General features: G+C 39.1%; 1 protein-coding gene across 2 annotated transcripts in view; it reads right to left on the reverse strand.

The window, feature by feature from the left end:
* Positions 1-2,644: 2,644 nt before the first annotated feature.
* Positions 2,645-22,570, reverse strand: part of OSBPL11 (oxysterol binding protein like 11) — a 69,023-nt gene continuing 49,097 nt past the window's right edge. For both annotated transcript variants that reach the window (XM_009446343.5, XM_063807072.1), the window contains exons 11-14: positions 21,239-21,425; positions 12,302-12,484; positions 5,662-5,815; positions 2,645-4,371 (exon numbers count right to left, since the gene is read on the reverse strand). In XM_009446343.5, the coding sequence (XP_009444618.1) occupies positions 4,306-4,371; positions 5,662-5,815; positions 12,302-12,484; positions 21,239-21,425 (590 nt within the window). In that variant the 3' untranslated portion in view covers positions 2,645-4,305. The remainder of the gene's footprint in view (positions 4,372-5,661; positions 5,816-12,301; positions 12,485-21,238; positions 21,426-22,570) is intronic.

The raw sequence follows: 22,570 nt of genomic DNA on the forward strand, positions 1-22,570 counted from the left end.
TGTCTAACTGGAACTTGACCGGGGGCTTAAATACAAATATTTTGCAGAAGGTATAGTGTCATCACCATGAGAAAAAAAATTAAAAGCCCAAATATATGGCTGGAACACTCTCTTTTTGTTACTTTCAGTCTTGGACTTTTTTTTTTTTTGAGATGGAGTCTCACTGTGTCGCCCAGGCTGGAGAGCAGTAGCACAATCTTAGCTCACTGTAACCTCTGCCTCCTGGGTTCAAGTGATTCTCTTGCCTCAGCCTCTCGAGTAGCTGGGACTAACAGGCGTACGCCACCATGCCTGGCTAATTTTTGTATTTTTAGTAGAGATGGGGTTTTGCCATGTTGCTCTGGCTGGTCTCGAACTCCTGACCTCAGGTGAACCACCCACCTCGGCCTCCCAAAGTTTTGGAATTATAGGCATGAGCCACTGTGGCCGGCCACCCTGGACTTCTGGACTACTTTTTTTTTTTTGAGATGGAGTCTTGCCCTGTTGCCCAGGCTGAAGTGCAGTGGTGCAATCTCGACTCACTGCAACCTCTGCCTCCCGCGTTCAAGTGATTCTCCTGCTTCACCTCTTGAGTAGCTGGGATTACAGGCATGAGCCACCATGCCTGGCTAATTTTTTGTTATCTTTAGTAGAGACAGGGTTTCACCATGTTGGCCAGGCTGGTCTCGAACTCCTGACCTCCTGATCTGCACGCCTCAGCCTCCCAAAGTGCTGGGATTACAGGCATCAGCCACGATGCCTAGCAGTCTTGGACTTCTTAACACAATCACTAACCACCAGAAGGAAGTGTACATTTAAAATTCTGGCCCAAATGAAAGAGATACAAATATGGCACAACTTCCACAAAGACTTGTTTCCCTAGCCAAATAGTACCAAGGCGTAGACAAAAAAAATCAAAATAGAAAAAGCCTCTAGCTCTCGTGAGGTGTGTAAGCTGCAGCTTCTGGAAGCAGATGTTGCTCCTTCCTTACTCTCTGGGCCCTGCAGTGGGAAGGCAATTAGATAGGGAGAAGGTAAAACAGTCAGCCCGAAGCATAACAATTCATTCATTTTTTTTTTTTTTTTTTTCTTTTTTATTGATCATTCTTGGGTGTTTCTCGCAGAGGGGGATTTGGCAGGGTCACAGGACAATAGTGGAGGGAAGGTCAGCAGATAAACAAGTGAACAAAGTTCTCTGGTTTTCCTAGGCAGAGGACCCTGCGGCCTTCCGCAGTGTTTGTGTCCCTGGGTACTTGAGATTAAGGAGTGGTGATGACTCTTAACGAACATGTTGCCTTCAAGCATCTGTTTAACAAAGCACATCTTGCACCGCCCTTAATCCATTCAACCCTGAGTGGATACAGCACATGTTTCAGAGAGCACAGGGTTGGGGGTAAGGTCACAGATCAACAGGATCCCAAGGCAGAAGAATTTTTCTTAGTACAGAACAAAATGAAAAGTCTCCCATGTCTACCTCTTTCTACACAGAAACAATTCATTCTTGTCAAAGAGTTCAACCCAATAATGTGGGGGAGATTTCATTACTCATAAATGTATTACTTTCCATAATAACTTTAAAACTAATATTTCAGTAATTCTTAAAATGGCTCAACAATCCAAAGAAACAAATGGGCACTTGACATGGTTTGGCTCTGTATCCCCACCCAAATATCATCTTGAATTGTACTTCCACTCCACAATTCCCACATGTTGTGGGAGGTAATTTGAATCATGGGGGCAGTTTTCCCCATACTGTTCTCGTGAATAAGTCTTACGAGATCTGACGGTTTTATCAGGGGTTTCCACTTTTGCATCTTCCTCATTTTCTCTTGCTGCCACCATGTAAGAAGTGCCTTTCGCCTCCTACCATGATTCTGAGGCCTCCCCAGCCGTGTGGAACTTTGTAAGTCCAATTAAACCTCTTTTTCTTCCCAGTCTTGGGCATGTCTTTATCAGCAGTGTGAAAGCGGACACAGCACTCAAACAATTCAAATGAAACAAAAATCTCTGGTTTCATTTTATTTTTAAAAATTTTTATTTATTTCTTTTTTAAAGGCTAATCAAGTTAAGCAGTGGGAGCAGAGAAGGAACAAAGAAATCTGTAACTGGGGCTGGGCGAGGTACCTCACGCCTGTAATCCCAGTACTTTGGGAGGCTGAGGTGGGAGGACTGCTTGAGCTCAGGAATTCAAGACCAGTCTGGGCAACATAGTGAGATCCAGTCTATACAAACAGTACAACAATCGGCTGGTTGTGGTGGTGTGTGCCTGTGGTCTCAGCTACTTGGGAGGGTGAAGTGGAATGATTGGTTTAGCCTGGGAGGTCAAGACTGCAGTGAGCTATGCACTGTACTCCATCCTGGGTGACAGAGTCGGACTCTGCCTCACAATAAACAAAATAAGGAATCTATAATTGGTTGTGATCAGTTAGTTGTAAATGCCACTGCATGCAGATCAGCCTGGTTTCATTTTATATTCTTCTTCTATCTCCAGAATATTTAAAAGTTAAACATTTCAATTTTTAGAAACTCTTATTAAATTTACCACCTAGCTGAAGATTCCTGAAGGACTTAAACAGAAAATCCATGCCCCTCTCAAATGAACAGGGCAATAACTCTACTGAATATAAACTTTCTCTCTCCATTCATAAAAGAGACAGAAGCATTATTGTTTGTTCTCTAGTTTTATTATTTGTCAATTTTCCCAACACAGGAACTATAACTCATTTTGAGGATTTTTTTCAGTGCATTTCACAGCAAAAATGAACAAGGGAATCATTAAAATTGTTGTACACAAACCAACTCTTTTTCTTATAATTTACAATTTGTTGAAAAAATTATTGTTTTGCTGTTTTCATCCTACTAACCTCTTTAACAGAACACAATTTATCAGAGCACAAAGCTTAAACTTCTTATGATGATGCAACAGACACAGCCACCTACAATGGCTGATAAACAACAGGTATGTTACACACACTGATTGGAAGACCATATCAGAAAAAACAGAGTAAGGCACCACTCTTGGGAAATTAAGGTAGCTTGCAGTAACAAGTGTTGAGCACCATAATAAGTAGGTGCTCAATAAATACATGAATGAATGATGAAAGCCATAATTAGCTCTATTCTTTTAATTGCCAGCAATTCTTCAACCTCAACAAAATACTTATTTAAAAAAAGATTTGTACCTGAATACAACTTCCTGATCTTTTTTTCCTGATACCTTTTCATTTCGTTGTTTCTTTAGCATTTAAATTTCCTCAAAAAAAAAAAAAAATAAATAAAACCGTACCTTACATGCGCGTTCAGTTACACATATAAGTTTTGAATTACTGACAAATATGAATAGAATCATTTATTTTAATTTTTAACAGAGGTAAAATAAAGCATACTTATCCAAAGGGATAACACATAATACTGGATATTAACCTAAAGGTGAAAAGAAAGAAGGAAAAAAGTAACAGTTTTATTTTTTAATATTTGCTATTTTCTTTAATGCCTTAGTTCTGGAGAAAGGCTAAAATCTCATCATATTGACATTAACACATTTTTAAAAAGTGTCTCTCAAGTGTAATATTTAATAAAACTAGGTACTGAAAAATGTTCTGAAATTTTTCAAGTCAATGTTGTTTTCAAGTATATTAAAATGCTCAGAAGAAAAAATTCTCCATGGTTATAATTCTGATCAATCTATAAATGTACTTTTTAAAAGAGAGTTCCAACAGAGGTGGATAATGGGTAAGTTCCTCAGACACAGGCATACAGTCTTTTTGAAGAAATAGAATGCCTTGTTACCACAACCTGGTTGATTTTTTTTTTTTTTAAACACTGATTTCAGGCACAATGGCTGAATCCACTTCTGGGTCATCTTTCTCCTCCTCTTGGTTGGTTTACAAGAGTAGTGAATACTTCAGTTATGGACAGAAAGAAAGACACAAACTCTGAAACACAGACTTCACTTTTCACTACAAAGAAATCAAAGTCACTGAGTTCTCATTGTTGTGTGTATCTGCTGCCCCTGTGCAAAAATAGGGGATTCAAACTTAACTTTAGGAGCAAGAACTGGATAAAAGATTCATCTACTGATTCAGGTAACAAGTTTTAAGATGGTATTGCTCACATCACATGAACAGGTTGGTAAGAGGTCCACTGTGTTTCTTTACCACTTTGGTCTTGCTGCAGTATTATGGTGCCCTAGTAGGTACATTCAGGTTTAGCTAGTTTCAGTCTGCGCAATCAGGAAGCAGGTCACTCAGTGCAATGACTCCATTCTGGGAGGATTTAGGGTAAACAGAGAAGAACCTCATTTGGTCGAGTTTTAGATAGTATGTGTCACTCTGCTGGTTGTGTTGTTGGAATTATTTTCCAAAGTGGTTTATGATAAACCCAGCCATCTCCCTGAAACAAATAAAAAGATAAAGAATCATCCCTCTAATATTATCAAAATCAGTAACCAAAACTAGAAGCAACACCTTCACTGAAATGGAATTCTATTTTCACATTCAAAAACAAGTTTTTGTGAAGGAATAAAGTCTTTGTGATTAAGACATCAAACAATGCCTGTGGTTTAGCTAGGATTTAGGTGAGAAGGCATGGTATGGGAGGATCTAGTTTGTGACCCATGAACATTTAATTTTGCAAGAACCATTTGTAGCAATTTTGCCAATTTCGCTAAGATGCTACAGATTGAGCCTCACTCACAGAGTTATGGGCAGCAGGTGGAGTACAGAGAAATGATCGGGAAGGTACTAACTGTTCTCCCTGTCTCCCCTGGCACCCCAGAACTCATTTTTTTCTTTCCTTTTTTTTTTTTTTCCCCCAAGATGGAGTCTTGCTCTGTCAGCCAGGCTGGAGTGCAGTGGCACAATCTTTGCTCACTGCAACCTCCGCCTCCCTGGTTCAAGCAATTCTCCTGTCTCAGCCTCCCGAGTAGCTGGGATTACAGGCACGTGCCACCATACCCGGCTAATTTTTGTATTTTTAGTAGAGATGGGGGTTTCACCATGTTGGCCAGGCTGGTCTGAAACTCCTGACCTCATGATCCGCCCGCCTCGGCCTCCCAAAGTGCTGGGATTACAGACGTGAGCCACCGCGCCAGGCCCCCCAGCTCATTTTTTCTTTGTTTTTTTTTTTTGGAGACAGAGTTTCACTCTTGTTGCCCAGGCTGGAGTGCAATGGCGCAATCTTGGCTCACTGCAACCTCCGCCTCCTGGGTTCAAGCAATTCTCCTGTCTCAGCCTCCCGAGTAGCTGGGATTACAGGCATGTACCACCACACCTGGCTAATGTTGTATTTTTAGTAGAGACAGGGTTTCTCCATGTTGGTCAGGCTGGTCTCGAACTCCTGACCTCAGGTGATCCGCCTGCCTCGGCCTCCCAAAGTACTGGGATTACAGGCATGAGCCACCGAGCCCGGCCACCCCCTAGCTCATTTTTAATGATATATAGATGTTCTCACTTAGAAACTCTTCTTTCTTAGAATCTGTTCCTGGTATATCTGCCTTTTTTTTTGAGACAGAGTCTTGCTATAGGTTACCCAGGCTGGTCTCAAAAACAGTTGGTATTTATATACAGCCATACTACTTTTAAAGATAAACATGTATAAGTGATAGCAATTCAACAAAGCCTAGTAAGCTAAAGTTCTCAACCAAGTAGATACATTTTTATCTTGAACACATGTACAGCATACCTCTTTAATAAAATATTTGGTTTTCCAAGGTGTGCCTGTTTCAGTACGATGCCTTTCTTCAGTCCTCTGACGTTCTTCCAGGGTATGCTTATGCTCGGTGGCCTTATCAATTTCAGATTCTCTCAGCGAGTCTGTCACATTTTTCCACAATCGCCTGAAATCCAAAAACCACACATTTTACAAGCATTCTTTAAAAGAGATAATTAAATAGAATCAATACCCTCAAAATAACAATAATTTTATAAAATAACATTTCCTAAATCACATCTACAATGTCATGCTTATGAATTCCAAGAATAATGATACTGTGCTGCTGATGGTTATGTCCAGGATGCTGCTCCTTCTGCTTCTTTTTAAATTAAAAATAATTTGTATTTTTCCAGGTTATAAAAGGAAGATTTTTTGTTTTTAGAAAACTTAGAAATTAACGAGTAAAAAGAGAAGTAAATTTTCAAAGTTGAAATGTAAGCAAGACTAACTGTGCTTCTGGACATGATGAAATAATGGGGAACACATTTATTTTCCTGCCTTCATCAACCAGGAAACCAGGCAACATATAATACAATAGTGGTTTTCAGATACTGAGCAAAAGGCAGTGCAGGGCAGTGATCCTTGAGAAAGGAAACAAATGAGGGGAGTCCTATGAGTGCTCTAACTCACTGTCCAGAGTGTTTCTAGGCCACGCACAGGGAGAGGGAAGCTTAACAAATCTCAAGCAAAAAAAAACCCAAAAAAACTGCCACAACACTTCTTTAGGGAAAGAACTGTTTGTTGAACAAATGGTGCTGGGACAACTGGATATACATGTGAAAAAAATGTAGTAAGTTAAACATAAAACTACCATAAACCCAGCAATTCCACTCCTGGGTATTTACCCAAGAAAAATGAAAATAAATGTCCATACAAAGACTTGTAGGAGAATGTTCACAGCAGTATTATTCATCATTGCCCCCAACTGGTAAATGGATAGGCAAAATGTGATATATCCATATAGTGCAATACTATTCAGCAATAAAAAGCAATGAACCACTGATACATGCAATTAATACTTCATGGATGAACCTCAAAAACGTTATACTAAGGAAATAAGCCAGGCATAAGAGATCACACATTGTATGATTTATATGAAATATCCAGAAAAGGCAAATTTATAGAGACAGAAAGTTAGTGGTTCTCTGGGCTGGGGGTAATGGGGATTAACTGTAAATGAACATGAGAGATCTTACGGTAGGATGAAAATATTCTAAAACTTATTTATGGTAATGACTGTACTACTCGAGAAAGTTACTAAACATCTGTTTTTTCTTTCTTTCTTCCTTTCTTTCTTCCCCCCTTCCTTCTCTTCCTCCCCTTCCCTCCCTCCCTTCTCGCTCCCTCCCTCCCTCTTTCTCTTCTGTTCTCGTCTCTTCTCTTTTTTCTTTTTTTGAGACAGGGTCTCACTGTCACCCAGGCTGGAGTGTGCAGTGGCACCATCTCAGCTCACTGCAACCTCTGCGTCCCGGACTCAAGCAATTCTCCTGCCTCATTTTCTTGAGTAGCTGGGACTACAGGCGTGCACCACCATGCCCGGCTAATTTTTGTATTTTGAGTACAGACATGGTTTCATCATGTTGGCCAGGCTGGTCTCGAACTCCTGACCTCAAATGACCCGCCCACCTCGGCCTCCCAAAGTGCTGGATAGTATGCCAAAGGTCTTATAGTTTAAAGAATTAAGGCTACATATGTATCTTAATGGCTCCAAAAGGTTTCCTAACACATTTCTGAAAATCAAGTATCAAATTTCCTTTTAAAAAAATATGATACATGAGATGGCTCAAACATAAAAATGAATTTAAAAGGAATTCTCCATAAATAACGAAAGACATTAAAACAAAAACAGAAACATCAAGACATAACAATCCTAAATATAAATGCCTGCCCTAATAACAGAACTTCTAATAAAATGAAGTAACAACTTGCAGAACTACAAAGTGAAATATTCAATTGTAATTGGTAATTTTAATAACCAATCTTAATAACTAAACTCAACTGATAGAATAAATACACAGAAAATCTGTAAGACTACAGAAGACTAGAAAAATACTGTCAACTCATTTGACCTGAGGTTTATAGAACACACTCACCTCAGCCTCCTGAGTAGCTGGGATTACAGGCACATGCCATCACATCCAACTAATTTTTATATTTTTTGTGGAGACAGAGTTTCGCCATGTTACCCAGGCTGGTCTCAAACTCTTGGGCTTAATACACATTCGTGTCAAGGGCACATGAAACATTTACCAAGGCCAGGTGCGGTGGCTCATGAATAATTCTAGCACTTTGGGAGGCCGACGTGAGTGGATCACTTGAGGTCAGGAGTTTGAGACCAGCCTGGCCAACATGGTGAAACCCCATCTCTATTAAAAATATAAAAAAATTAGCTGGGTGTGGTGGCACACGCCTGTAGTCCCAGCTACTCAGGAGGCTGAGGCATGAGAATCGCTTGAACCAGGGAGGTGGAGGTTGCAGTGAGCCGAGACTGCATCACTGCACTCCAGCCTGGGCGACAGAGTAAGACACTACTTTGTCTTAAAAAAAAAAAAGAAACATTTACCAAGACAGAACATATTCAGAGTCATTAAACAAACCTAAATAATTAAAATCATACAAAGTATATTCTTTGACCAAAATGAAACTAAATTAGAAATAAATAATGGAAAGCTAGCTGGAAAATCTCTAAACATTTAGAAATCATCAACACATTTGTAAATAAGTTCATGAGTTAAAGAAAAAAAAAACCACAAAGGAAATAAGAAAATATTTCGAAATGAAAACACATAAAAAGTCATCAGATAGAAATAAAGCAGTCCTCAGAGGAAAATTTACAGCATTAAACATTTAGGAAAAAAATATTGATGAGCTAAACCAGGGATCAAACTATGGCCCACAGCCCATTTTTGTAAATAATTTTTTATTGCAATTTAACAATGTCTCATCATTGACTTATTGTCTATGGATGTTTCATGCTATAAGGGCAGAGTTGAGTAGCTGTGGGAGAGGCTATTTGGTCCACTAAGGCTAAAATATTAATTGGCCTTTTACAGAAAAAGTTTGCTGACCCCTAACCTAAGCTTCCATTGTAAGAAATTAGAAAAAAAAAAAAAAAAAAAAAGCAAATTATTTACAATGTAAGGAGAAAAAAAGAGATTTTATAAAAGAGCAAAATTCAATGAGAAAGAAAACAAACATAGATTAAATCAGTGAAGCCAAAATCTGGTTTTTTGCATAAAATTAATAAAGTTTTAGTCACACTGATGAGAAAAAAGATATTACAAATATAAGGAATAAGTATGGGGATATCACTACAGATCCTACACAGATAAAAAAATAAGGTAATATTAGGAACTATATGACAATAAATTTGACACATTAGCTGAAATGAACCAATTCCTTGAAAGACAAACTACCAAAGCTCACTGAAGAAACAGAAAACCTTAACAGCCCTATATATTAAACATACGTAATTTGTAATTCAAAACCTTCCCCTAAAGAACAGAGCAATATCCCTCATGTATATAGAAACTATAAAATTCATTACAAAATTTTAGCAAATAAAATTCAGAAACATCTTTTTTTTTTTTTTTTTGAGACAGTCTGGCTCTGTCACCCAGGCTAGAGTGCAGTGGTGCAACGGCGGCTCACTGCAACCTCCACCTCCTGGGTTCAAGTGATTCTCATGCCTCAGCCTCCCAAGTAGCTGAGACTACAGGTGCACGCCACCACGCCAGGTGATTTTTGTATTTTTAGTAGAGATGCCTGGCTGATTTTTGTATTTTTAGTAGAGATGGGGTTTCACCATGTTGGCCAGGCTGGTCTTGAACTCCTGACCTCAAATGACACACCCGCCTTGGCCTTCCAACATGCTGGGATTATAGGCGTGAGCCACCACACCAGCCCAGAAGCATCTCTTTATCTGCCCATACATTCAATCTGTGGTGATATATTGATTTAAAGTATATATAGGAAAAATCTGGGCCGGGCATGGTGGCTCAAGCCTGTAATTCCAGCACTTTGGGAGGCTGACGTGGGCAGATCACCTGAGATCAGGAGTTCAAGACCAGCCTGACCAACATGGTGAAACCCCATCTCTATTAAAAATACAAAAAAATCAGTTCGGTGTGGTGGTGTGCACCTGTAATCCCAGCTACTTGGGAGGCTGAGGCATGAGAATCGCTTGAGCCCAGGAGGCAGAGGTTGCAGTGAGCCGAGATCATGCCACTGCACTCCAACTTAGGTGACAGAGTGAGAGTCCATCTCAAAAAAAAAAAAAAAAAAAATTCTGGCCTCACACAGATACAGTTTGAAAAAGAGAAGAAATATTTTTTACAGATTTTTCAAATAATTCAATTCTTTCATACTGTTTCAAAACTCGACAACTGGTAATTTTAAAAAGGCTAGTTGCAATGTGGAAAATTTAAGAATGTCAATATTTTTTCAAATAACTTATATGGAAATCCACTGGTCTAATGTGCATCCTGAATGGATCATTTAATCCATGCATGATTCTGTAATATCATGCATTAGTCATTTGAAAAATACTGGTTCATTGAGTTATGCAGATCTTCCAGATGTTGACATACTATACAATATTTTAAAAAATCACGTTCAATAATATAAGCACCAAGTTCACCAGAAAACTAATTGGGAAGTTTTCAAGTTCATGGTGGCAGATACAATTTTCTAAAATTCTAATTTTGCCTTGAAGCTCAAATTTTATTATTAGTAACATACCATCAATTGTTTTTCTTTAAGTATCACATTCACGTCTTTCATTTACAAGAAAAATGTCTACTTAACATTGAAATTAGAAGAACCATAGTTTGTCTATCAATCATTCTTTTAAGTAAACATGGTATTTCATGAACAAAGTGATTAATTCTGCTTGTAACTCAAAAAATTTTATAAGTGCTCTTCCTCCAGATAACTACTATATTTCTTCGGTAGCCAGCACAAATACTTATTTATATTCCCAATTTGTCATACAGAATACTAATAAGACATGTACTCGGCCAGGCACGGTGGCTCACGCCTGTAATCCCAGCACTTTGGGAGGCTGAGGTGGCAGGATCACTTGAGGTCAGAAGTTCACGACCAGCCTGGCCAACATGGTGAAACCCCGTCTCTACTACAAATACAAAAAATTAGCCAGGCATGGTGGCCGATGCCTGCAGTCCCAGCTACTCAGGAGGCTGAGGCAGGAGGATCACTTGAACCCAGGAGGTGGAAGTTGCAGGGAGCCGAGATCGCCCGACCACACTCCAGCCTGGGTGACAGAGTGAGACCCTGTCTCAAAAAAAAAAAAAAAAAAAAAAAAAAAAAAAAAAAAAAAAGACATGTACTCAGTAATCCAGATTTTAAAAAAACTAATAATTTGTATTGCTTTTTCAAGGACATCTTAAGAGAAAGGGGCATGCGAGTACATGGCAGCGAAGAATATAATGACTGCTTGTGACGTTTGGTGCCACTGCCTAGATTAGTCCTAAGGCCCACCAGTGCTATCCACAGCATTCCTTTTGCACCATCATAAGAGCCCACAGAGTGAAAAATGGTAAATAATATCTCTGTATTGTTATAAAAAAATTGTGAACTTGCAGATGCCCTGAAAAGGTCTCAAGGACCCAACAGGGGTCTGCAAAGCAAACTTTGAGACCCTCTCCTTAGGATAAATCCCTGTAAGAATTCTTTAAAAATTCATTATTGCTGTATTTTTTGACCCACTCTGAATGTTTGATTGTGGACATTTAATCCCTTTTCACACCTAGTTAGAAATTGTTTGGTTCTATTTATGTGATCTTAATGTAAGATGTTTAGTGGTTCCCTGTATATTTTTTTTCTATTTTTAATTGATAGAGGGACATTTTATGTCCCTCATGACATAAAATTTAAACAGTACAAATAGGAATCTTGTAAAAATTAAGTCTCTTTCCTATTCCAGATCCCAGTACTCTTTTCCAGAAGCAACCACTGTCAACACATTTTGGAAGCTGTCCCTTATTAACACGTATAGATCCACTTTATTTTTCAAGGTCTATGACACATACTGCCAAAATAACCTCTACAAAGATTGCACTGGTTTAACATCTAATCAGCAGCATGAAAATGCCCATTTGCTCACACCTTTTCCCCAAAGAAGTATTATTTTAAAAACTAATTTGTCTTATTAATTTGTACCTCTGAATTCTAATTACCCTAAACAATTTTTCATTTCCTTGGTTGACCATTTAAGATGTTCCGATATTTTTGCACCACCTCTTTACATCCTTTGCCCAGTTTTTGTATTGGGGTGCCTGACTTTTTGTTAATAATATAACAAAATTTTTTATGATAAAGTTTTTATGATACACACAGTAATTCTTTGACAGTAAATGTTTTTAATATTTTTGCTCCATTTACAATGTTTGGTTTTTACTAAAATGTGACTGTATATCAAAGAATCTCACAGCTGGCAAGGGGTTTAACAACAGATCAGACTAATGCTTTCAATTTACAAAGCTGATGCAACCTGTGAAGTGACTTGGCCAAGGTCACCAGTTAGTGAAAAGGCTTAGATTAAGATGCAGAGCATCTGACTCTTTCCTGGATAGATGCAAGGATGACATACCTGGATTCAAATGGATCCTGCTTCTCCAGAGGTCTCACTCTTTTCTTCATCACTGCCAATTTAGTCAAGTCCACATACTTTGTCTCTCCATTGCTATATGTGAACTCAAGAACACTATTCCATTCCCCTTGCACTCTGCATACCACAGTGTTGGTGATGTTGTGCTTTACTTCAGCTGTAACCCTAGAAGCAGACAGAAAAGAAAGATATGCTCTAATAAGTGATATCATGTTTGTTTCTTAGATCTGAAACCCAAGAACACAGCCTGTGAATCCTGTTGAAATTAGTTATATACCTCACTTCAATATGTCAGTGCCAAAGTTAGATTCTTTGTATGTCCTAAGACAGCTTCCTTCATAATTTGTTCAAATAATATCAATTTTAATCTTTAGAAAAAAGGCCAGGAGTCAAATCAGAGACTTCATTATCATTAATGTCAAAATGTTATCTTTAAAATGCTTGCTACAAACAAAACTATAATATTAAAACTAAATAGAAATATGAAAAAATCAATATTTATTAGTCTAAAAGTGTTACAACATTACAATCTATTTAACTTTTTTTTACTAGTTAATTTTACTTATCGAAATATTTGGCATCCCTACATTTGAAGTTCTGGATACATCAATCCCGTACTAAACTACATAAGCCTAATTTTAAATTTAGAAACCACACAAACCAATAAGAGGTAGAAAAACATAAAATAATACATTAAAATGTTTAAAATTCTCTTGCCAAAAGAGAAAAATTAAAAGAGCACTGGTCTACAAAAACTATCATTATCACCACAGAACTCAGAGAGACCTTAAACACTACTGCTATTGAAGTTTAATGAAGAGTCACCACAGCCATATATATATATATAAAATAGCTATATATATGGCTGTTTATCAGCAGATAGCTGTATTGATGCAGCACAAATACATCAATAGGAACAGGCTAGGAATCGGAACAGGTGTAATTGTTATTATTGTTATTATTTTTGAGACAGAGTCTTGCTCTGTTGCCTAGGCTGGAGTGCAGTGGTGTGATCTTGGCTCACTGCAACCTCTGCCTCCTGGGTTAAGTGACTCTCCTGCTTCAGCCTCCCAAGTAGCTGGAGTAGCTGGGATTACAGGTATGCGTCATCATGCCCAGCTAATTTTTGTATTTTTAGTAGAGATGGGGTTTTGCCATGTTGGCCAGGCTGGTCTTGAACTCCAACCTCAGGTGATCTGCGTGCCTCGGCCTCCCAAAGTGCTGGGATTACAGGCGTGAGCCACTGCGCCTGGACTGTAATTATTTTTAGTGAGGTATTTTATGTTCACTCTAGGACACAGATAACAACAGGGTCAGATTAGACAGAGGTTCAGAACTTAGGGAATGATAGGCAAAGGTTAGGGTCTAATCAGTGTACAAGAGAATATGGCTTATCTAGATTCAAAAGGAAATCCAAAAGACCAAAGCCTAGAGGTTCAAGTGACAGTTCAGGAATCCCAAGTAGCATCTGTCCAGCATAAGCTAAGGGAACAAGAAGGACAAAGTAGAATTCAGGGAGTCCAGTTTCAGTTTTGCAGCGAGTGGTCTGCGAACTCAGCTCAAGGCAGAGGTGTAAGGAGCCCAATAAGCAAATTATTTATAAACCAGATCTCTGGAATCTAAGAGCAAATCAAACATTCACAATCAAGAGTTAAGAGTAATTTTACCTACTAAAAATACAAAAAATTAGCTGGGCGTAGTGGCACAGGCCTGTAGTCTCAGCTACTCAGGAGGTTGAGGCATGAGAATTGCTTGAACCCAGGAGGCAGAGGTTGCAGTGAGCCAAGATTGCACTATTGCACTCCAGCCTGGGCGACAGAGGATGGCTCTGTCTCAAAAAAAAAAAAAAAAAAAAAAAAAAGAGTAGTTGTATAGTTGTAGCTCACTGGACACAAAGAACACTACGACTATCAGTCAACTTGATTACAGCAGGAATGGGAATTCTGGGTTATGCCTCAAAGCATACACACTTAAATAACTGCCCTGGTTTCTTGCCAGTGTGAATGTTTCTTGTGATGTCATTGCATGCTTCCTCTCTGATCCCACTTGCCAACATCCTTCCCTTACTTGAAAATTTATCTCTATCAAACAGGATATGAGGAAGTGACACTGAACATTTATTTAGTCTGTTTCCCATCCACATACACCCAGAATGATATTCTAAGATAATCAGTTCCTCACTTGATCTTTCTTTTACTACCATAGCGCATCTCTCAAGTTACTGTTATCTCCCATAAGGCTTTCCAATGGACAATCTTAGGGCCCTGCTCATGACTGCTGGGTATTACAGGGTCCGTATTGTTTAGAGCAGCTACACAGCAAAAACAGCACGAAGAGAAGTGGGGCAGGGGACAGGAATCACATATACTACAGGTAGGCCATGAGGAACTTGCAAAGGAGCATGAGGAGGAGGAAGGCCTCATCACTTTGCTTATAACAATTCTTCACAACAGTGTAAGGCAATCATCACACTTCTTCCATAAAGAGCCAGAAAGTACCTATCTCAGGATTCTCAGGCCAGACCATCTCTATTGAAACTACTTAACTTTGTCACTGTAGCATGAAAGCAGACAGAAACAAGTACATGAATGGGCATGGCTGTGTTCCAATAAAATTTAATTTACAAAAACAGGTGTCATTAATGGCCTGAGCTCTTTACTTCCATTGTATGTCCTTAGGGAACTGATCACACAGTAATGTTATTATTGGTTTGCCATCCTTGCCCCTCCCCAAGACTGTAAGCTCTTTAACAGGCATGGAATGGGTCTCATCTCTATAGCCCCAGATAGCACTTAGCAGAATGCCTGATAAACAGTAAGTGCTTAATAACTGTTGCCTGAATTAATGAATGAGAAAACAAAACCTCAATTATATTATCACTACATAGCATAAGGGTGAGCAAAAGCATACACACACAAAAGGGTGCCAATGTGTGCATGGAGGGGGAGTTAACATTTTTTGAACATTTAAAATATGCTGGGCATTTCACATAAATTATTTGTCAAGCCTTGTGACTATCCCATTTCTGTAGATGAAGAAACTAAGGCTCAAAAATTTAGGTAAGGTGCCCCGAATCTCTTCCTGTATTATTTTTTTTGGAGACAAAGTCCTGCTCCGTCACCCAGGCTGGACTTCAGTGGTGAAATCATGACTTAATGCAGCCTTGACCACTTAGGATCAAGCCATCCACCCGCCTCAACCTCCTGAGTAGCTGGAACTACAGGCATGTGCCATCATGCTCAGCTAACTTTTTAATTTTTATTCTTGTACAGAGTGGGTCTCACTATGTTGCCCAGGATGGTATTAAACTCCTGGGTTCAAGCGATCCTCCCACCTCAGCTTCCCAAAGTGCTGGGATTAGAGGTGTGAGCCACCGTACCCGGCCCCCAAATCTTGCAGTTAGTAAATAATAGAGTCAGGATTTGAATACATGTCTAAAGGACTCCAAAGTCCGGTTCTTCCCAATACTTCTAGGTACAAATTTCCTTAAAACAACTTGACCTGAGGTCTGACATTACCATTATTTTGTAGCTATGATATACAAATAAAAGTTAGGTACTTCAGAGAACTATTTTACAGGACAAAGGGAAATTGAGAAAATAACCCGAAGAAATAAAATTCTGCTCCGATTCAAATCTGTCATTCTGCTTACATGCAGCAGCATGTAACAGAAACAGACTTCCTGCATAAACAGAAGATACAAAGGCAGAGCTTAGGAATTTAAAAGTAAAAGCTTGTACCAAACTACCGTAAGAAAGGTATATTTAAAAAGTTACGCCAATGATTAACACAAAGCAAAAGAAGTTAGGTTATGGAAAGCGATTCTTTTTCTTTTTTTTTTTTTGAGATGCAGTTCCGTTCTTGTGGAGTGCAATGGTGCGATCTCGGCTCGGCGCGATCTCGGCTCGGCACGATCTCGGCTCACCGCAACCTCTGCCTCCCAGGTTCAAGCGATACTCCTGCCTCAGCCTCCCGAGTAGCTGGGATTATAGGCATGTGCCACCATGTCCTGCTAATTTTGTATTTTTTTTTTTTTTTGAGACGTAGCCTCACTTTGTCGCCCAGGCTGGAGTGCAGTGGCACGATCTCAGCTCACTGCAAGCCCCGCCTCCCGGGTTCACGCCATTCTCCTGCCTCAGCTTCCCGAGTAGCTGGGACTACAGGCGCCTGCTACTACACCCGGTTAACTTTTTTTGTATTTTTAGTAGAGATGGGGTTTCACTGTGTTAGCCAGGATGGTCTCGATCTCCTGATCTTGTGATCTACCCGCCTCGGCCTGACAAAGTTCTGGGATTACAGGCGTGAGCCACCACGCCCAGCCTAATTTTGTATTTTTATTAGAGACAGGGTTTCTCCATGTTGGTCAGGTTGGCCTCGAACTCCCAACTTCAGGTGATCTGCCTGTTTTGGCCTCCCAAAGTGCTGAGATTACAGGCATGAGCCACTGCACCCAGCCGAAAGTGATTCTTAATCTTAGCGAAATTCTGAAATACTTGATAATTCTTTAAAAGCTGTCTGGTTAAGAGTAGAAAGGAAATGGTTACTGAATCAGATAGACCAGTTCTGTTGAGGGTCTTAAAGAGTCTCAATTTTCTCATCTATAAAACCAATACCTTTCCCTCCTGGGGCTAGTAAGATTTTTTGTTTTTTTTTTTTGAGACAGAGTCTCACTCTGTTGCCCAGGCTGGAGTGCAGTGGTGCAATATCGGCTCACTGCAACCTCCACCTCCCAGGTTCAAGCAATTCTCGTGTCTTGGCCTCCAAAGTACCTGGGATTACAGGTGCGTGCCACCATGCCCAGCTAATGTTTGTATTTTTAGTAAAGACACAGTTTCACCATGTTGCCCAGGCTGGTCTTGAACTCCTGACCTCAGTTGATCCACTGGACTCGGCCTCCCAAAGTACTGAGATTACAGGCATGAGCCACCGCGCCCAGCCTAGTAAGATATTTTAGATAATATTTATAAAAACACTTATTTACTTGTTTTAAGTAAATTTTTAAATGTGACCATCAATAGTAGACAAGAAGTTAAAGCTGTGATCAAAAGCTCTAGTTTCATTGGAATATGTCAATTTGATATATCCTCGTCCCCTGCAAAGCTTTGTCTCAAAGCAACCATTTTGGGTGGGCACAGTGGCTCAAACACCTGTAATCCCAGCACTTTGAGAGGCCAAGGTGGGCAGATCACTTGAGGTCAGGAGTTCAAGACCAGCCTGGCCAACATGGCGAAACCCCGTCTCTACTAAAAATACAAAAATAGCCGGGCATCGTGGCACGTGCCTGTAATCCCAGCTACTTGGGAGGCTGGGGCAGAAGAATAGCTTGAACCTGGGAGGCGGAGGTTGCAGTGAGCTGAGATCGCACCACTGCACTCCAGCCTGGGCGACAGAGTGAGACTCTATCTCAAAAATAAAATTAAAAAAAAAAAATAACCACTTTGTTATCTCTCATTTGACAATAACTGAGTTATTAATTTATCTGGGACTATCATTGACTGAGATGATGAAAACACTTCAAATAAATTGTACTAATCATCTAACCATTGCTTTTGATGAGCATCCTTATGAACCAAGATTTTTTTTTTTTTTTTTTTTGAGACAGAGCTTCACTCTTGCAATGGTGCCATCTTGGCTCACTGCAATCTCTGCCTCCCAGGCTCAAGCAAGTCTCCTGCCTCAGCCTCCCAAGTAGCTGGGATTACAGGCATGCACCACCACGCCCAGCTATTTTTTGTATTTTTAGTAAAGACGGGGTTTCACCATGTTGACCAGGCTAGTCTCAAACTCTTGACCTCAAGTGATCCTCCTGCCTCAGCTTCCCAAACTGTTGGGATTACAGGCGTGAGCTACTGCACCTGGCCAAGAATGGTTTTAAGAAGCAATTTTACCAAATGGTTAATTATATCCTATAAAAAACAGTTATATAAATGTTGCCAAAACCAAAGTTAAATATTCAAAAATAAGATATTAAATAATTCCCTTTAACAGGCTAAGGTACTGGCTTCTTGTGGTTGCTATCTAGGTGCTAATATCTTAACCATCAGGCAAGTTCTCCAAATCCAAGTCAAATTCTGGATCCTTTATGACTGAGGCAATTGAAAGGCTGTCTTAAAGTTAAAAAATATTTCTAACACAGAAATCTAAGATTTCAACAAAGCACTTGCCTAGGATTTGAGCAGATCAGAATTTTCTCCTTGATAAAAACTTTGCCTCTCTCCACAACTCAGGCTTATGGAGATGAGATGGCCCTATATGCGGGTGAGAATGCAATTAAAATTTTATTTTCAAAGAAAAAAAAAGGTTTCTTGACCAAATCTACAATATCTCAACTATGTACATCTTGTATCAATAAATGACATAGAATACATAATATGCTGCCCTTAAGATAGTTAGCAAAGAGCTAAATCTTACATTCTTGTCCCATTCATCTCTAAAGTAAGAATAATTGATAAATAATAAAACATATGCTTTCTTGCTTTTTAAAAACTTGACAAATCAGCCTTTTAGATTTTCTAGATCCTGTCTCTAAGAGCTCCCTGAGATACCAGAAAACCACTGGTTATGTTAACTTAGCTTCAAATAGAAAATATTTTACTGACTGAAAGTTAGCTTTGGGTTTCATGGTATATATAAAAAATTCACATGAAGCATAATTACATTTTATGGAGAGCTACTGAAGAAGACACTGTCTGTTATGTTACTCGATATCACTATGTAAGGACACATGCAACAAATCCCTTTAGAATTTAGTGCCAGGAAAACAGTTTGTCTATCTCGAAAAAGTGATATGCTTCCTTCATCAGACTTTGGGAAGTATGTTGAGCATCATGTTTCTTTATTTGCTTTAACAGACGAATCAGAACTAAAAATTGATTTTTTAGCTATAGTAACCATCTAATCCTATCTTCACAGTACCATTGTCCTTACCCATCTTTATGGTATTATGACAGACTTTATCTTTAACTATTACATATGAGTTTTTCCTAAAAGCCTTACAAATGCTTTCCAAAAATAGTATCCTGGATTATAATCTCAGACTGAAAGCTTCTTGTAGGCAAAGATAGTCTTTATTTTTATTTCTCTGTATCTCTAGTATGCAGTAAAGTATATAGATATATGTATATATATGTATGTGTGTGTGTGTGTAATCTACATATCCTAAAATCTTTATGATATTACACCACACACTATATATATAGGCATCCTAAAGTGAGTGTGGAAAATGGGAACAGAAGGTGAACATGAGAATGGGGAATAGTTAAGCAGGCTCACTTGGCTGCATGAGAGATAGATGTGGAAACTCAGGGAGTAAGGGAAGACAGGTAGAATATAATATATTTATAACAAATGCAGACAGCAGATAATGTGTCTGTCCCAACTGCAGAGAGCAGTTAAAAAAACTAGGCTATGTCTGAGGAAGGAGGCATGGGCATTAAATAAAGACATGAAGAAGACCTTAGTTACAATAATTTGTAAGCACAAAGAAGAAAAGGTGTCAAGAATAAGAAAGTTGGCTGAGCATGGCAGCTCATGCCTGTAATCTTGGCACTTTGGGAAGCCAAGGATTGCTTGAGCCCAGGAGTACAAAACCAGCCTGGGCAACATAGGGAGATCCTGTCTCTTAAAAAAAAAAAAAAAGAATAGGAAAGTCTATTTCGTTTTGTGTGTGTGTGTGTGTTTTTTTTTTTTTTTTTTTTTGAGACAGAGTCCTGTTCTGTCACCCACGCTGGAGCACAGTGGCACAATCACGGCTCATTGCAACCTCTGCCTCCCAGGTTCAAGCAATTCTCCTGCCTCAGCCTCCTGTGGCATTACAGGCACCTTCCACCACACTCGGCCAATTTTTCTTTTTTTTTTGAGACGGAGTTTCACTCTTGTCACCCTGGCTGGAGAGCAGTGGTGCAACCTCAGCTCACTGCAACCTCTGCCTACTGGGTTCAAGTGATCCTCCAGCCTTGCCTCCTGAATAGCTGGGATTACAGGCATGCGCCACCATACTCAGCTAATTTTGTATTTTTAGTAGAGACGGAGTCTCGCCATGTTGGCTAGGCTGGTCTCGAAATCCTGACCTCAGGTGATCCACCCATGACTAAAAAATCACATGTGACTAAGAAATACATCAATATTAGCCAGGTGTGGTGGCTCCCAGCACTTTGGGAGGTTGAGGCAGGCAGATCACTTAAGGCCAGGAGTTTGAGACCAGCCTGGCCAACATGGTGAAAGCCCATCTCAACTAAAAATACAAAAAGCAGCCAGGCATGGTGGCACATGCCTGTAATCACAGCTACTTGGGAGGCTGAGGCACAAAAATCGCTTGAACCCAGGAGGCGGCTGCAAGGAGCCAAGATTGTGCCACTGCACTCCAGCCTAGGCGACAGAGTGAGACTCTGTCTCAAAAAAACAAATGACAAAAAAAAAAAAAAAAATACATCAATATCATTGACAATAAGAAGTGCTGGATCTGGAAATTTATCACTGCAAGTTGCTTCCACCTAAGCATCTAATGAAGCACATACACTGGCTTTAATCATTGTGCTTCTTGAACCATTCTTCATGATTAGATATATTTCCACCCTAACTTATAGCTATAGCTGCCTTCACTGAGGTCCAGATCCAAATCTGTATCCCTTAAAGGCAGAATTGGGCCAGAGACTGCATGTTCACTTGTTAGAAATTCTACTGTAAAGCTCACTAGTTACTTCATCAGGAAAATTTTTAAGAGTAGATATCTTAATGTTACTACTTTTAAAAATAGAGCATGATTTTCAGAATGCCTTAAAAGATGAAATATTTTAAATAAGAAATAAACATTAATACAAATCCAACTTCACATAAAACAGAGCAGAAAAAGAATAAGGAGTTGTAATACAAAATCAAAGTGGAAGAATAAGAACTAGATAATCATTAAAATGTTCTTACCGATGCAGTTTGCCACCATAAAATGGCTTGGTATGAAAAGTGATGCTGGCTGAATATCCAGTTTTTGCACAGTTGACACTGACTTTGCCACCCAGTTCTACCCAAGGAACAGTCAAAATTGACCGAGCATATGCACAAGGTAGAGAAAATGTGTACTCTTCTCCATGCTCCAACAGACTAAGAATACCTGAATGTGAAAACATGAGGGTGGTTAACATCTTTTTAAAGAAACAGCTAATGAAAAAATCCATATTAATTTTTTTCTTGTCTAGTAAATAAGCATCATTATTTTTCCTAACCTTCATTTAACTTTCAATGAAACTGACTTCATTTATAACTATATCTGACATTACCAGGCAATAGTGAATCAGGTTTACTTTCACTATGACATGACCTTTCCATCAATTTGAGGTTCATGAGCCCAGTAAATGTTACAGTGGAAACATTTCAAGGGTTTTCTCTAATGCTCCTAAAAATAATTTTTTTTTTGAGACAGAGTTTTGTGCTTGTTGCCCAGGCTGGAGTGCAGTGGCGTGATCTTGGCTCACTGCAACCTCTGACTCCTGGGTCGAACGATTCTCCTGCCTCAGCCTCCCAAGTAGCTGGAATTACAGGTGCCCGCCACCATACCTAGCTAATTTTTTTGTATTTTTAGTGGACACGGGGTTTCACCATGTTGGCCAGGCTGGTCTCGAACTCCTGACCTGAGGCGATCCACCTGCTTCGGCCTCCCAAAATGCTGGGATTACAGGCGTGAGCCACTGTGACCGGCCCCTAAAAATAATTTTTTAAAAAAGGCCTTCAGTCAGAGTTTAAGACAATGGTATGCTAAAATTTTATCATTAGTATGAATAACTTTTTAACAGTTTGGGAATAACTAGATATTCAATGTTATAAAGTCATAGACATTTATCTAAGACAGTATAATGGGAAAAAATTGTTCTTCATTCTATTCTATGTATATTAAGAAAGAAAAAATGTTGTTTGATTATAAAAACTATGGTCATAATAATTTTGTTTGCCAAATTATAAAATATTTATGGTGAAGCTAGAAGAGATAATAGTGGTGGTTTTCAAACAAATATTATTCTAATGGAGAAAGGAGCTTGTTCCATATTAAGTGATGCTAATTAAAGATGGTTTAAAAGGTTTTATAAAAAGGGGACTATATTAATAAATAATCACTGTATACTAGATAATTAAGGGATACTAAGGATACTCGAGCTACATTACTAACCTTCTAAACTCATTACCTGTGTCATCAACAGATCACATATTGAAGTGGATATATACTACTAGTCCAAACTTTTATGGCATCTCCCTCTTAATAAA

The sequence above is a fragment of the Pan troglodytes genome, chromosome 2 (assembly GCF_028858775.2).
Source record: "Pan troglodytes isolate AG18354 chromosome 2, NHGRI_mPanTro3-v2.0_pri, whole genome shotgun sequence".
NCBI lineage: Eukaryota > Metazoa > Chordata > Mammalia > Primates > Hominidae > Pan > Pan troglodytes.